Below are 13,470 nucleotides of genomic sequence, written 5' to 3'. Positions count from 1 at the left end.
GGATAACCTCACACGTCCAGGGATACTTGGTACTTTGTGCCAGTTATTACTGGGATTGATGCATTTCAGACTAGTTAATCCAAACCCCAATCTCCAGCAGAAAGCACAACTGTCAGAGCAATGTCTGGTGTGTATTACCAACTATCCCTGGAGGATGAGGAGGACCACATTTGTATGCACCACAAGATACTGATAGTTCATTCTTGTGTTATTTTCCATGGACATCAACCATGTCTCTTTGTACCTACACTATATATCAGTGCCTAGATAATGAATGAATTCTCACCATGCCACGCTGTGGAGATCATGCCCTGACTTATCACTGTTGTTTGTCCTGTATAGATTGGCAGCTGCACTAATCAGATGGGTCAGGTTGCCATTGTTTCACTTCACAACCGTAGCCCGAAGGTGATAGAATGTTTCAATGTGGAATCACGAATACTCTGCATGGTCTACGTCCCTGAGGAAGAAAAACACAAGCTACTAAATGATGTCCCAGATACTGAGTGTGATTCTACCCGAGCACCAGATGTGCCCACAATTTGCCTGGGCATGGAGGAGGGAAGGTAAATGTTTATCCAAGTGAAAATTTCAGATATTGGCTTAGGAGCCATAACCCAGTCTGTGTTCTTCCAGTTTTTAAAGATATTCTTTATGGTTTCCGGGTAAATTCAGGTTTCAGGCTCATTAAAGAAATTGTAAAAACTTGGAGAAGATGATTTATAAGTATTTCTGGTTGCCTAGATACGAGTATTTATAACGTCTATACGCATATTAATAATGCTCGGCCAGATGTCTTACATCATAACACTCTAGTATTATTAGTAGCTAGCAATTTTTGCAAGAGGAGAGCTTCTCATTTCCATTTATAAAGTCTTATATAATAGTGATGATATGATGGATTTGTACATATCAGTAAAGTACATTCTATCATGTATTTATTCTACTGTGTACGATTTGTATTTTTATTTTGTCTCCCTATGGATGCCACTATAAGGACTAGTTCACACAGATTCCGCGTCAAAATCGTGCTCAAAAAACCGCCTCCCATTGAAATCAATGGGAGCTGGTCATCTCCTTTTTCCACGAGCGGTTTGTTCTCATTCGTGGAAATAAGAAACGAGCTGCCCTTTCTTCAGGCGGATGTCCGCCTTGCGACATCACCATCCTGACTAGGCCCATTCATTTGGGCCTAATCCAGAGCGGAAAGCCATGACTGTCGGAAGCTGCGACAGTTGCGTCTAGCTGCAGCAGGCGCATTTTGGTCCGGATTCTGGACCATTTTACTCCATGTGAACTGGCCCATATAATGCAAATACAATCACCTTTACCATTTTTCAAGGCACCCTTTGATATGTTAATTTTTTTCCAGTTTAAATATAGAATTAAAGGGGTTTTATAACCCTATTACAGTTTACAGTGCTATACAGTAACAAAGGGACTAGTATTTTCCTTGCCAATCCCCTGTCGCTCCTGTACTGATGCTTCCCAGATTTTCTGCAGGTCTTCACCCAGCTCCAGTGATTTGTAGTCTTGACATACGGCCACTTGAGCCAGCCACTGCGGAGGCTACTTTAGTGGTGTCCGTACGTCTGCTAAGACCAGTGATTGGCTGCAGAGGTCACATGTTCAAAAGCCATAAAATCACTAGAGCCTGGTACACAAAATCCAGAGGGAAACAGAGGAAGCACAGGGAATTGGTAAAGTGAGGAGCATGGCACTTCACCATCTTTAACATTGTCATCTGTTAGTAAAAACCTTCTTGATCCACTTTTAACGGTTGAGTGACTCTTTACATGACTTTACTTAATACCTAAATTATCAGATCTATTAAAGGGATTCTATTATTAAAATTCCCTTTTTTAACTAAGTACACGTCGGACTAGCCTTAAGAAAAGCTATTCTTTTCTTTCCTTCATTATTCTGATCCGTGCCGCCGTTCCTGAAAATTTTCTTCTTTCTTCCATACGTAAATGAGCTTTCAGACAGCAGTGGAGGTGTCCCCAGTGCTGTTCGAAAACTCTCCAGCGAAGCCTCCGTCTTCTTCTCTGGACCACCTCTTTTCCCGCATCACCTTTGTGTCTACATCCAAAAGTGCTGACTGCGCATGTCTGTTGGCCATTTTCCTGTGGCTGAACGAGAGAGGCCACAGGAAAATGGCCGACAGACATGCGCAGTTGGTGCTTTTGGATGAAAGCGCAACAGTGGTGTGGGAGAAGAAGACAGAGGCATTGCTGAAGAGTTTTCGGACAGCATAGGGGATGCCTCCTGTACTGTTTGAGCGCAGGGGAACGCCCCCAGTGCTGTCTGAAAACTCATTTACATACGGAAGAAAGAAATTTCTCAGGAATGGCGGCGCAGTTCAGTATACTAAAGGTAAGAGAAAAATAGCCTTTCTTAAGGCTATTCCGATGTGTACTTGGTTAAAAAGGGAATTCTAATGATAGAATCCCTTTAAGTCGACCATGTACATAAGGCAGCTTTTCACCACATACACAGTACCACGTTCCCAGATTTACAGTTTCCAATCTTTTTTTCTCTAGTATATGTGTTTACAAAAGTAGCCAAGGCTCAAAAAAAGTTCGCCTCCAACACTTCTTTACCCCAGAGAAGGCCACCGTCATGAGTCTTGCTAGCACTCCCCGAAGTTTGTACGCAGGTCTTGTAAATGGCAATCTTGCAGTCTACACAAAGATGGAAGGTAAATTTCAGCGATAAGCACTGGATTAAATAATTCTGTAAAGTTAATATTCTGTAATCGATATGTATATGATGCTGTAAGATATGTTTATGATGCTTCATTGATCTAAAGCTACATTCACATCTGCACAATAGAGAGGCAACACTAGTGTGAACCTACAATGGATCCAAATTGCTCGGTTTCTGTCTTATAAGACAGCATCATTCTTATCTTAATCTTTATAGCAGTCATATCCCTTTTTCTTTTTTTTTTTTTTTTTTCTTTTTTTTTAAATCTGCACTTTTAAATCCCCTGAAAATGCTAAATGGTACACTGTAACATCCACGCGGTGGTACTACATACGGGCAGAAGCTTATTATTCATCTCTATGATCTGTGGAGGTATTCAGAGGTGGTTGTTTGCTCTAGGTATTTTGGCTGCATAAGAATGCCATTCTGTACGGGACTTTTTCTTTCACAGATATTCAGTCGGACACTGCGACGGACTGTCCAACAGAGAATCTTCACACAAATGTGAACCTTGTAGCTATAGCCGCATCCATTCCCCGGCCCACCGGTGCTTTCACTTCTTATCAAGTGAAACAAAGATTCATTTCAGCCTCATATCATTATTTCCTACATTGTAACCGTAAAACCACTTGGCCAGTAATGATCTGCAGTAGATAGGAATTGCTGTTACACCAATGGCTATGGAAAGGATATGGCTGTAGCCACATCCAGTACATTGTTCTGTTAAACCGGACATCTTGTTCTGTTAAACTTGTTTCCCCATTTAATTCCCTGTTCAGTGTTGGAGTAAATAAGTATTGATACTACATACAAATGAATGCCTATTTAGACCAGGTTTCCTGAATTGTGTAAGACTAGAAGAAAGTGTATTGTGCTGTTGGACAAAATCTAGCAACGGCCCTATTCATTTAAACAGTGATCCGTCATAGAGTCTTATTGCTAAAGGGAGTCTGTCACTACGCTGAAGCATATTATGCCAGCGGGTGACTTTGTTGTTCCAAACCGCTACGCCCCACACTGCTTTGATACATCCTACATTTCTCATCCCTTCTTTGAGTGATAGGGCCAGGAAGCTATTCTGTAATCTTGCCTGCCCATGTGTTCTCAGGGTTAAATTCAAAAAGCTGGTGATGGGAGGAGGTGAGGGGGTGATAGTGGCATTTTGACACCCAGAACTGTCTTGACCTTCCCCAGGACAAGGTAGTCATACCCCTGTTAACTTTGCGTTGGCCAGAGAAATACATTTCACACGATTGTTGATACAGTGCTTTGCTAAGATGAAAGTTGTGCATTTAAGAAGTTGCTCACTTGTAGCAAAGATCACCACCAGGAGTTCACTCAACACTCTGAACACACAGTAACTTAGTAGCGGACCCAAAGCAATACACAGTGTTTGCCCAGTCCTTACACTGGTTTCTGCTCCCACAGGAACCACCTCCTAGGTACATACTAGACATTTTGTACTTGCCTTCTGAAGTTGTCTGGCTCTCTTCAATGTCTTGCACCCGATAAGTTGCCGCAACAGAACTGCAGATTGCCTTCCTTTGTTATGAGAAGTTTCCAGCCAACTGTGTTCCAAGATGCTAAAAGGGTACTGACTGAGACACAACCAATAGACGCAGCTGGATTACACCCATTTGGTTAGAATCATCATGCCACACTCCTTCTACAAAGTATTAAACTGAAGTGACAGTGTAACATGAAACATGCAATATATCATAATCACACTTGTAGTCATAAACCACATATTGCATGTTATACAATGCACAATAAGATGTACAAACTCTGCACCTGGCACAATTGCCTACTTGAAGTTATTTTGTGGAAGGGGGGACTTTTACCACTTTATAATATGAACAATGTATTGGGGCATATTTATGAAGACTGGCATAAATGATCTTAAATGTAGCACAACTCCCACACCACTTATTCTATCTAGCAGGTCACAAACCCAAGGTAAGCTTTTTTATCCTGGATATCTAGTTTAAATTCTGTAACAATTATGCCCCAATGTTTCCAGAGATATCACCTGCTGAAAGCACAGTTGGGATTGGCATATTTATATGTGGCTTTACCCACTCCCACTCCCAGTTTTCTACTGGTGATATCTCTGAAAATAATACAAGAAGAACTGTAATCTTGATTTGGATGGGCCATCTGCATGTTCAATTCAGACCACTAAGCAAATTGACATATAAGATTTAAAGGGGTTTTTACAATCTCCTTGTTTCAGCTTTGCTTGCAGAGTCTGCTTCTCACTTCCGGTAGTACGCCCTCCCCCCTTCCCCCCAAACAGACACATAATCCATCTGCAGATCAGATAATATGCACAAACTTGTACAGAATAGACTCAGTGTCATCCGTTTGTTTACATAGAGAGATACAGGCTCGGCTTCATCAGAAAAACTGCAATTAGCTGAACAGATTGCCCTACCGGCAGTGAGTACGTGACGTAACAGAACAGGGGCAAATCTTTCCATTATAACTTATCACTGTGTAGTCTCCACTCCTGGTTTTGGCACACAGTCACAGATGCTAAATATTGGTGTGAATATAGCCTTATAGAAAAATTTTAGTGTTGGCATCCTATTTTATTTTCCCTTTTAGTTAACCACTAATATAACAAAAGAAAAAGTGATTCCAATTTAGTTTAACCGATTAGTAACCTCTAATGTCATCATTTGTTTTGCTAAACCCTTGCATTGATCCCGTACTATGTATCTCCACGGGCTGTATGCTGAGCAGTGCTGTGGTGTGTTCAGCCACAGGGTTTGCTTTCATAAGCATTGACCTATTTTCCAGTGATGAGTTTGTCTGGTTAGCAGGCATATTGAGCAGATTACTAGAGTACACGACTTCTCATTGGAGGACATTGTAAAATCAACAGCTGTTTTATTACCTGGCTTCACAATCTCCCTTTTATGTAAAGAGCCTCACAATGCCTTTGCATAGAGCAACAAGTTTGTGACCGGATTGCTGTGCAAGCCAAACTTAGTTTACACGTGATGGGTTGCAGCCACTGTGTGGTTTTTGCCCTGGTCTCCAGAAATTGTATCAAAACCGCAGCACCTTTGCTGAGATTTTGGGAAGCCATGGCAAAAACCTCAGCCTCAGCTTGTGAACACGTTCTTTCAGCTTTATATTTTTTACCCTAATTAAATGTTCTACAGGAGTGACCACTCAGCTTTGCCAGACTCCTGAATGGCAATACTGGCAGTGTAAATCTCTGGGTATAAGAGAGCAGCTGAATCTTTGCATAAATAGGCAAGTTGCAGTGTAAGCAAATTAGGTAACCCCCCCCCTCCACCACTGGAGTTGTAATATTGTAATTAGTTGTTAATGAATGTGCCATGCATCTCTGTGAGGACATGTAGGCTAAGGCCACACATTACAAAAAAAAAAAAAAAAAGATTAAGATTTTTTTTCACAATGTGAGTATTGCTTTTTCATTGCTGCTGTGAGGATACGATGCGAAGGTTTTCTTTGCTCTGAATATATGAGAATATTCTAAATTTAATTTGTAAATGATGTCATATGGTCCTGGATATGGTATAGAATGTCAGATTTCTTGGCTGTGAAATCTGTGGCAGTTTTAATGTATACCATTCACCATTTGCACTAGAGACCTGTTTGCAGTTTATTGCAGGACTCATGGCACCAGATCCTAACCACACTGAATGTCGGTGCCGCACAGTCTGTTCTGGCAGGATAATGACAGTGTACTGTGCAGTCACTAGCCATCTAATTCTGATGGCTTAAATATGCCTCTGTGTCTCACATAGCAACATTCTAAACCTTTAGTTGGTATTTTATATGGAGAGAACATAAGACAAAGTCAGCAGTAGCACATTAATATTTTCTAAAGCAGAAGGTAACAATGTTGTATTTTTCCCTTTTTCATTCTTTGTGGATAAAATTAAATTAATCTTTAATTCATTTCTTTGTAGTTTTGCATACATATGGTGTGATATATATATCTAGACTTTGGATTTCTCTTACACTGGTCTTGTGTTACAGATTACATCTTATTTCATTCTGTTTTTCTACATTGTATTGCTGTACAGTCATGGCCAAAAGTTTTGAGAATGACACAAATATTATATTTTCACATGATCTGCTGCCCTCTGGTTTTTATGTGTGTTTGTCAGATGTTTTTATCACATACAGAAATATAATTGCAATCATATTATGAGCAGAGATGAGCGAACAGTGTTCTATCGAACACATGTTCGATCGGATATCACGCTGTTCGCCATGTTCGAATCGAATCGAACACCGCGTGGTAAAGTGCGCCATTACTCGATTCCCCTCCCACCTTCCCTGGCGCCTTTTTTGCTCCAATAACAGCGCAGGGTAGGTGGGACAGGAACTACGACACCGGTGACGTTGAAAAAAGTAGGAAAAACCCATTGACTGCCGAAAACATGTGACCTCTGATTTAAAAGAACAGCGCCGCCCAGCTTCGCGTCATTCTGAGCTTGCAATTCACCGAGAACGGAGGCTTCAGTCCATTTAGCTAGGGCTTAGATTCTGGGTAGGCAGGGACAGGCTAGGATAGGAAGGAGAAGACAACCAACAGCTCTTATAAGAGCTAAATTCCAGGGAGAAGCTTGTCAGTGTAACGTGGCACTGACGGGCTCAATCGCCGCAACCCAGCTTTCCCAGGATCCTGAATGGAATACACTGACGGTGTATTCCCGTATACCCTATATATACCCCCGATCCACGTTCCAACAGTGTGCCCCCCCACCTTCACCCCAGAAACTAACTTCAATACCCTGGAAGTCCCCTAGCAATAGAATTGGGGCTATATACACCCACAATTGTTGCTACTGGTATATAGTGCCATTTTCTGACTGGGAATTCAAAGACTATATTGGGGTTACATGCATCCACAATTTTTGCTACTGCCATATAGTGCCATTTTCTGACTGGGAATTCAAAGACTATATTGGGGTTACATATACCTTCAATTCCAGGGAGAAGCTTGTCAGTGTAACGTGGCACTGACGGGCTCAATCGCCGCAACCCAGCTTTCCCAGGTTCCTGAATGGAATACACTGAAAGTGTATTCCCGTATACCCTATATACCCCCGATCCACGTTCCAACAGTGTGCCCCCCCACCTCCACCCCAGAAACTAACTTGAATACACTGGAAGTGCCCTAACAATAGAATTGGGGCTATATACACCCACAATTGTAGCTACTGGTATATAGTGCCATTTTCTGCCTGGGAATTCAAAGAATATATTGGGGTTACATACACCCACAATTGTTGCTACTGGTATATAGTGCCATTTTCTGCCTGGGAATTCAAAGAATATATTGGGGTTACATACACCCACAAGTGTTGCTACTGGTATATAGTGCCATTTTCTGCCTGGGAATTCAAAGAATATATTGGGGTTACATACACCCACAATTTTTGCTACTGGTATATAGTGCCATTTTCTGACTGGGAATTCAAAGAATATATTGGGGCCTTCATACAACCCTCAATTGTTGCTATAGGCATATAGTGCCAGTTTTGGAGTGTGAATTCCCCTAATATATTGGGGGCTGCATCCGCCCTTAAGTTGTTTATATTCGCATAAACACCCAGGTTCTGAGTGTTAATCCCACCCAATAAATTGGGGCCTGCATACACCCTCAATTTATTGGTATTGGCATATACACCCAGGTTCTGAGTGTGTTTAAGCAAGAAAAGCATATTGAAATGCGCAAGGCTCCCGGAAAGGGACGTGGGCGAAGTCGGGGGAATGATTCTGGGGAGCAAGTTAGCGGTGAAGCCACAGGGTGTCCCGTGCCTACTCCTGTGGGGCAGCAAGCATTGCGCCGCTCCACAGTGCCAGGGTTGCTTGCCACATTAACTAAACTGCAGGGTACAAACCTTAGTAGGCCCGAGAACCAGGAACAGGTCTTGCAATGCTGTCGGATAACGCTTACAGCACATTGTCCACCAAACAGTCAGCCTCTGCCTCCTCTCCTCCTCTTACCCAACAGTCTTGTCCTCCTTCCTCCCAAAATTCCCAATCTTCCCAGAACAATAACCTCAACTGTCCCTGCTCCCCAGAGCTGTTCTCCGTTCCTTTCATTGTCCCTCAACCTGCCCCTCCATTTCGCAATTCCACGGACCTAACAGACGAGCATCTGTGTCCAGATGCTCAAACACTAGAGTCTCCTCCATCTCCGTTCGATTTGGTGGCGGATGACCAGCAACCCACCCTCATCGACGACGATGAGACGCAGTTGCCATCAGGGCAGCCAGTTGACATGCGCATTGTGCGGGAGGAGGAGATGAGACAGGAGTTGGAAGAGGAGGTGGTGGATGATGAGGACACTGACCCGACCTGGACAGGGGGGATGTCAAGCGGGGAAAGTAGTGTGGATGTTGAGGCAGGTGCAGCACCAAAAAGAGTAGCTAGAGGCAGAGGTCAGCAGCTTAGGCGAAGCCAGGCCACACCCGGAATCTCCCAAGATGTTCCAGTTCGTACCCAGCCCCGAAAAACTCCCACCTCGAGGGCACGTTTCTCGAAGGTGTGGAGTTTTTTCAAGTAATGCGCCGAGGACAGATATAGTGTCGTCTGCACAATTTGCCTCTCGAAATTGAGTAGGGGCTCTGAGAATAGCAACCTGTCCACCACTTCAATGCGCCGTCATTTGGAATCCAAGCACTGGAATCAGTGGCAGGCAGCAACGGCAGGACAAAGGCCGCCCGCCGTTCACGCCACTGCCTCTCCCTCTGCCACTGCTCACAGTGCTGGTGATGCACTCCAGAGGACGAGCCAGGACATCACTTCATCTGCCTCCGCCACTTTGTTGACTTCTCCCTCATCCTCCCCTGTTCCTGTCTTATCTCCTTCTCCTGCACCATCAAAGGCACCATCAGGCGCTTCTTTACAACAACCCACCATCTCTCAGACATTGGAGCGGCAGCAGAAATACACCGCTAACCACCCACACACGCAAACCTTGAACGCCAACATCGCTAAACTGCTGGCCCAGGAGATTTTGGCGTTCCGGCTTGTTGAAACTCCCGCCTTCCTGGACCTGATGGCAACTGCGGCACCTCGCTATGCCGTCCCTAGCCGTCACTACTTCTCCCGGTGTGCCGTCCCCGCCTTGCACCAGCACGTGTCACTCAACATCAGGCGGGCCCTTAGTTCCGCGTTTTGCACAAAGGTCCACTTGACCACCGACGCGTGGACAAGTGCATGCGGACAGGGACGCTACATTTCACTGACGGCACACTGGGTGAATGTAGTTGAGGCTGGGACTGCTTCCCAAACTGGCCCGGTGTACCTCGTCTCCCCGCCTAACATTCCTGGCAGGGACACGAGAAGAACACCCTCCTCCTCCCCCTCCACCGCCTCCTCCTCCGCTGTTAGATTGACCCCAGCTACGAGTTGGAAACGTTGCAGCACTGGCGTTGGTAGACGTCAGCAGGCCGTGCTGAAGCTGATCAGCTTGGGGAACAGACAGCACACTGCCTCCGAGGTGAGGGATGCCCTCCTCGATGAGACAGCAATATGGTTTGAGCCACTGCACCTGGGCCCAGGCATGGTCTTTTGTGATAACGGCCGGAACCTGGTAGCAGCTCTGGAGCTTGCCGGAATCCAACATGTTCCATGCCTGGCCCACGTCTTCAACCTAGTGGTGCAACGTTTCCTAAAGAGCTACCCAAATGTTCCGGAGCTACTGGTGAAAGTGTGGCGCATGTGCGCCCACTTTCGCAAGTCGACAGTAGCCGCTGCTAGCTTAAAATCACTCCAGCAACGCCTACATGTGCCACAACACCGGCTTTTGTGTGATGTCCCCACACGCTGGAACTCAACGTTTCAGATGTTGAGTAGAGTGGTTGAGCAGCAGAGACCTTTGATGGAGTACCAGCTACAAAACCCTAGGGTGCCACAAAGTCAGCTGCCTCAGTTTCTCATCCATGAGTGGCCATGGATGAGAGACCTTTGTGACATCCTACGGGTGTTTGAGGAGTCCACAAGGAGGGTGAGCTCTGAAGATGCGATGGTGAGCCTTACAATCCCGCTCTTGTGAGTTCTGAGAGAATCCCTGATTGACATCAGGGATAACTCAGATCACACAGAGGAGTCAGGGATACCATCCGATCCGTCACAGCTGGAGAGTAGGTCCACACATCTGTCCGCTTCATCGCGTTTAATGGAGGAGGAGGAGGAAGAAGAGCTGTCCGATGATGTGATGGTGATACAGGAGGCTTCCGGGCAACTTCGAATCGTCCCATTGTTGCAGCGCGGATGGGTAGAAAGGGAGGATGAGGAGGAAATGGAGATTTAACTTTCCGGTGGGGCCAGAGGAGTCATGTCAACTAACACTGTGGCAGTCATGGCTGAGTTCATGTTGGGGTGCTTTACAACTGACAAGCGTATTGTCAAAATCATGGAGGACAACCAGTACTGGATCTTTGCTATCCTTGACCCCCGGTATAAAAACAACATCTCCTCTTTTATTCCGGTAGAGGGGAGGGCCAATCGCATCAATGTTTGCCACAAGCAATTGGTGTAGAATATGATGGAGATGTTTCCAGCATGTGACGTTGGTGGCAGGGAGGGCAGTTCCTCCAGTAGGCGACCAAGTGCTCACCGGTCCACAGAAACAAGGGGCACACTGTCTAAGGTCTGGGACACCTTGATGGCACCCCCTCGTCAAAGTGCCGCCACTGAAGGTCCTAGTGTCACCAGGTGTGAGAAGTATAGGCGCATGTTGCGGGAATACCTTTCCGACCACAGCCCTGTCCTCTCCGATCCCTCTGCGCCCTACACGTATTGGGTGTCGAAGTTGCTGGTTAGAGGCTCCCTCCACCCTGATTTCCCACAACTCTGCTGGTTAGAGGCTCCCTCCACCCTGATTTCCCACAACTCTGCTGGTTAGAGGCTCCCTCCACCCTGATTTCCCACAACTCTGCTGGTTAGAGGCTCCCTCCACCCTGATTTCCCACAACTCTGCTGGTTAGAGGCTCCCTCCACCCTGATTTCCCACAACTCTGCTGGTTAGAGGCTCCCTCCTCCCTGATTTCCCACAACTCTGCTGGTTAGAGGCTCCCTCCACCCTGATTTCCCACAACTCTGCTGGTTAGAGGTTCCCTCCACCCTGATTTCCCACAACTCTGCTGGTTAGAGGCTCCCTCCACCCTGAATTCCCACAACTCTGCTGGTTAGAGGCTCCCTCCACCCTGATTTCCCACAACTCTGCTGGTTAGAGGCTCTCTCCACCCTGATTTCCCACAACTCTGCTGGTTAGAGGCTCCCTCCACCCTGATTTCCCACAACTCTGCTGGTTAGAGGCTCCCTCCACCCTGATTTCCCACAACTCTGCTGGTTAGAGGCGCCCTCCACCCTGATTTCCCACAACTCTGCTGGTTAGAGGCTCCCTCCACCCTGATTTCCCACAACTCTGCTGGTTAGAGGCTCCCTCCACCATGAATTTCCCCAAACTGGGCTGGTTAGAGGCTCCTTCCACCATGAATTTCCCCAAACTGTGCTGGTTAGAGGCTCCCTCCACCATGAATTTCCCCAAACTGGGCTGGTTAGAGGCTCCCTCCACCATGAATTTCCCCAAACTGTGCTGGTTAGAGGCTCCCTCCACCATGAATTTCCCCAAACTGTGCTGGTTAGAGGCTCCCTCCACCATGAAGTTCCCCAAACTGTGCTGGTTAGAGGCTCCCTCCACCATGAATTTCCCAAAACTTGGCTGGTTAGAGGCTCCCTCCACCATGAATTTCCCCAAACTGTGCTGGTTAGAGGCTCCTTCCACCATGAATTTCCCCAAACTGTGTTGGTTAGAGGCTCTTTCCACCATGAATTTCCCCAAACTGTGCTGGTTAGAGGCTCCCTCCACCATGAATTTCCCCAAACTGTGCTGGTTAGAGGCTCCCTCCACCATGAATTTCCCAAAACTTGGCTGGTTAGAGGCTCCCTCCACCATGAATTTCCCCAAACTGTGCTGGTTAGAGGCTCTTTCCACCATGAATTTCCCCAAACTGTGTTTGTTAGAGGCTCCTTCCACCATGAATTTCACAAAACTGTGCTGGTTAGAGGCTCCTTCCACCATGAATTTTCCCAAACTCTGCTGGTTAGAGGCTCAATCCACCCTGATTTTCAAAAGCAATGTTGGTGCCAACCTCAACTCACTACAAGGGCCAAATTCACTGCTGGTGACAAGCGCTCCTCACTCCAAGGGCCAAATACACGTTTCCAGGTATTTTCCCACTTTGATAGAGGTTTTTTGGAATGTGTAAAGTGTGTAGTTGTTAGGCTGTGATGTTGGGGTAATAGAGGGTCTTTGGTGTGTTAGATGCCCCCAGACATGCTTTCCTTGCTGTCCCAGTGTCATTCCAGAGGTGTTGGCATCATTTCCTGTGGTGTCATAGTGGACTTGGTGACCCTCCTGAGACGGATTTGGGTTTCCCACTTAACGAGAATATGTTCCCCATAGACTATGATGGAGTTCGAAACCCGTTCGAACACTCGAACAGTGAGCGGCTGTTCGAATCGGATTTCGAACCTCGAACATTTTAGTGTTCGTTCATCTCTAATTATGAGTAACAAAAGCTTATATTGACAGTTAGAATGAGTTAATGCAGCAAGTCAATATTTGCAGTTTTGACCCTTCTTCTTCAGGACCTCTGCAATTCTCCCTGGCATGCTCTCAATCAACTTCTGGACCAAATCCTGACTGATAGCAGTCCATTCTTGCACAATCAATGCTTGCATTTTGTCAGAATTTGT

The 13,470-nt window shown here is 45.8% G+C and overlaps 1 protein-coding gene across 5 annotated transcripts in view; it reads left to right on the top strand.

The window, feature by feature from the left end:
• Nucleotides 1-13,470, top strand: part of ARHGEF10 (Rho guanine nucleotide exchange factor 10) — a 117,296-nt gene that overhangs the window by 86,433 nt on the left and 17,393 nt on the right. For all 5 annotated transcript variants that reach the window (XM_075268415.1, XM_075268417.1, XM_075268418.1 and 2 more), the window contains 2 exons: nt 343-566; nt 2,544-2,701. In XM_075268415.1, the coding sequence (XP_075124516.1) occupies nt 343-566; nt 2,544-2,701 (382 nt within the window). The remainder of the gene's footprint in view (nt 1-342; nt 567-2,543; nt 2,702-13,470) is intronic.

The sequence above is a fragment of the Leptodactylus fuscus genome, chromosome 3 (assembly GCF_031893055.1).
Source record: "Leptodactylus fuscus isolate aLepFus1 chromosome 3, aLepFus1.hap2, whole genome shotgun sequence".
Taxonomy (NCBI): Eukaryota; Metazoa; Chordata; class Amphibia; order Anura; family Leptodactylidae; genus Leptodactylus; species Leptodactylus fuscus.
The sequence above is the reverse complement of the archived record's forward strand: the minus strand, read 5'-3'. Positions and strand labels throughout refer to the sequence as shown.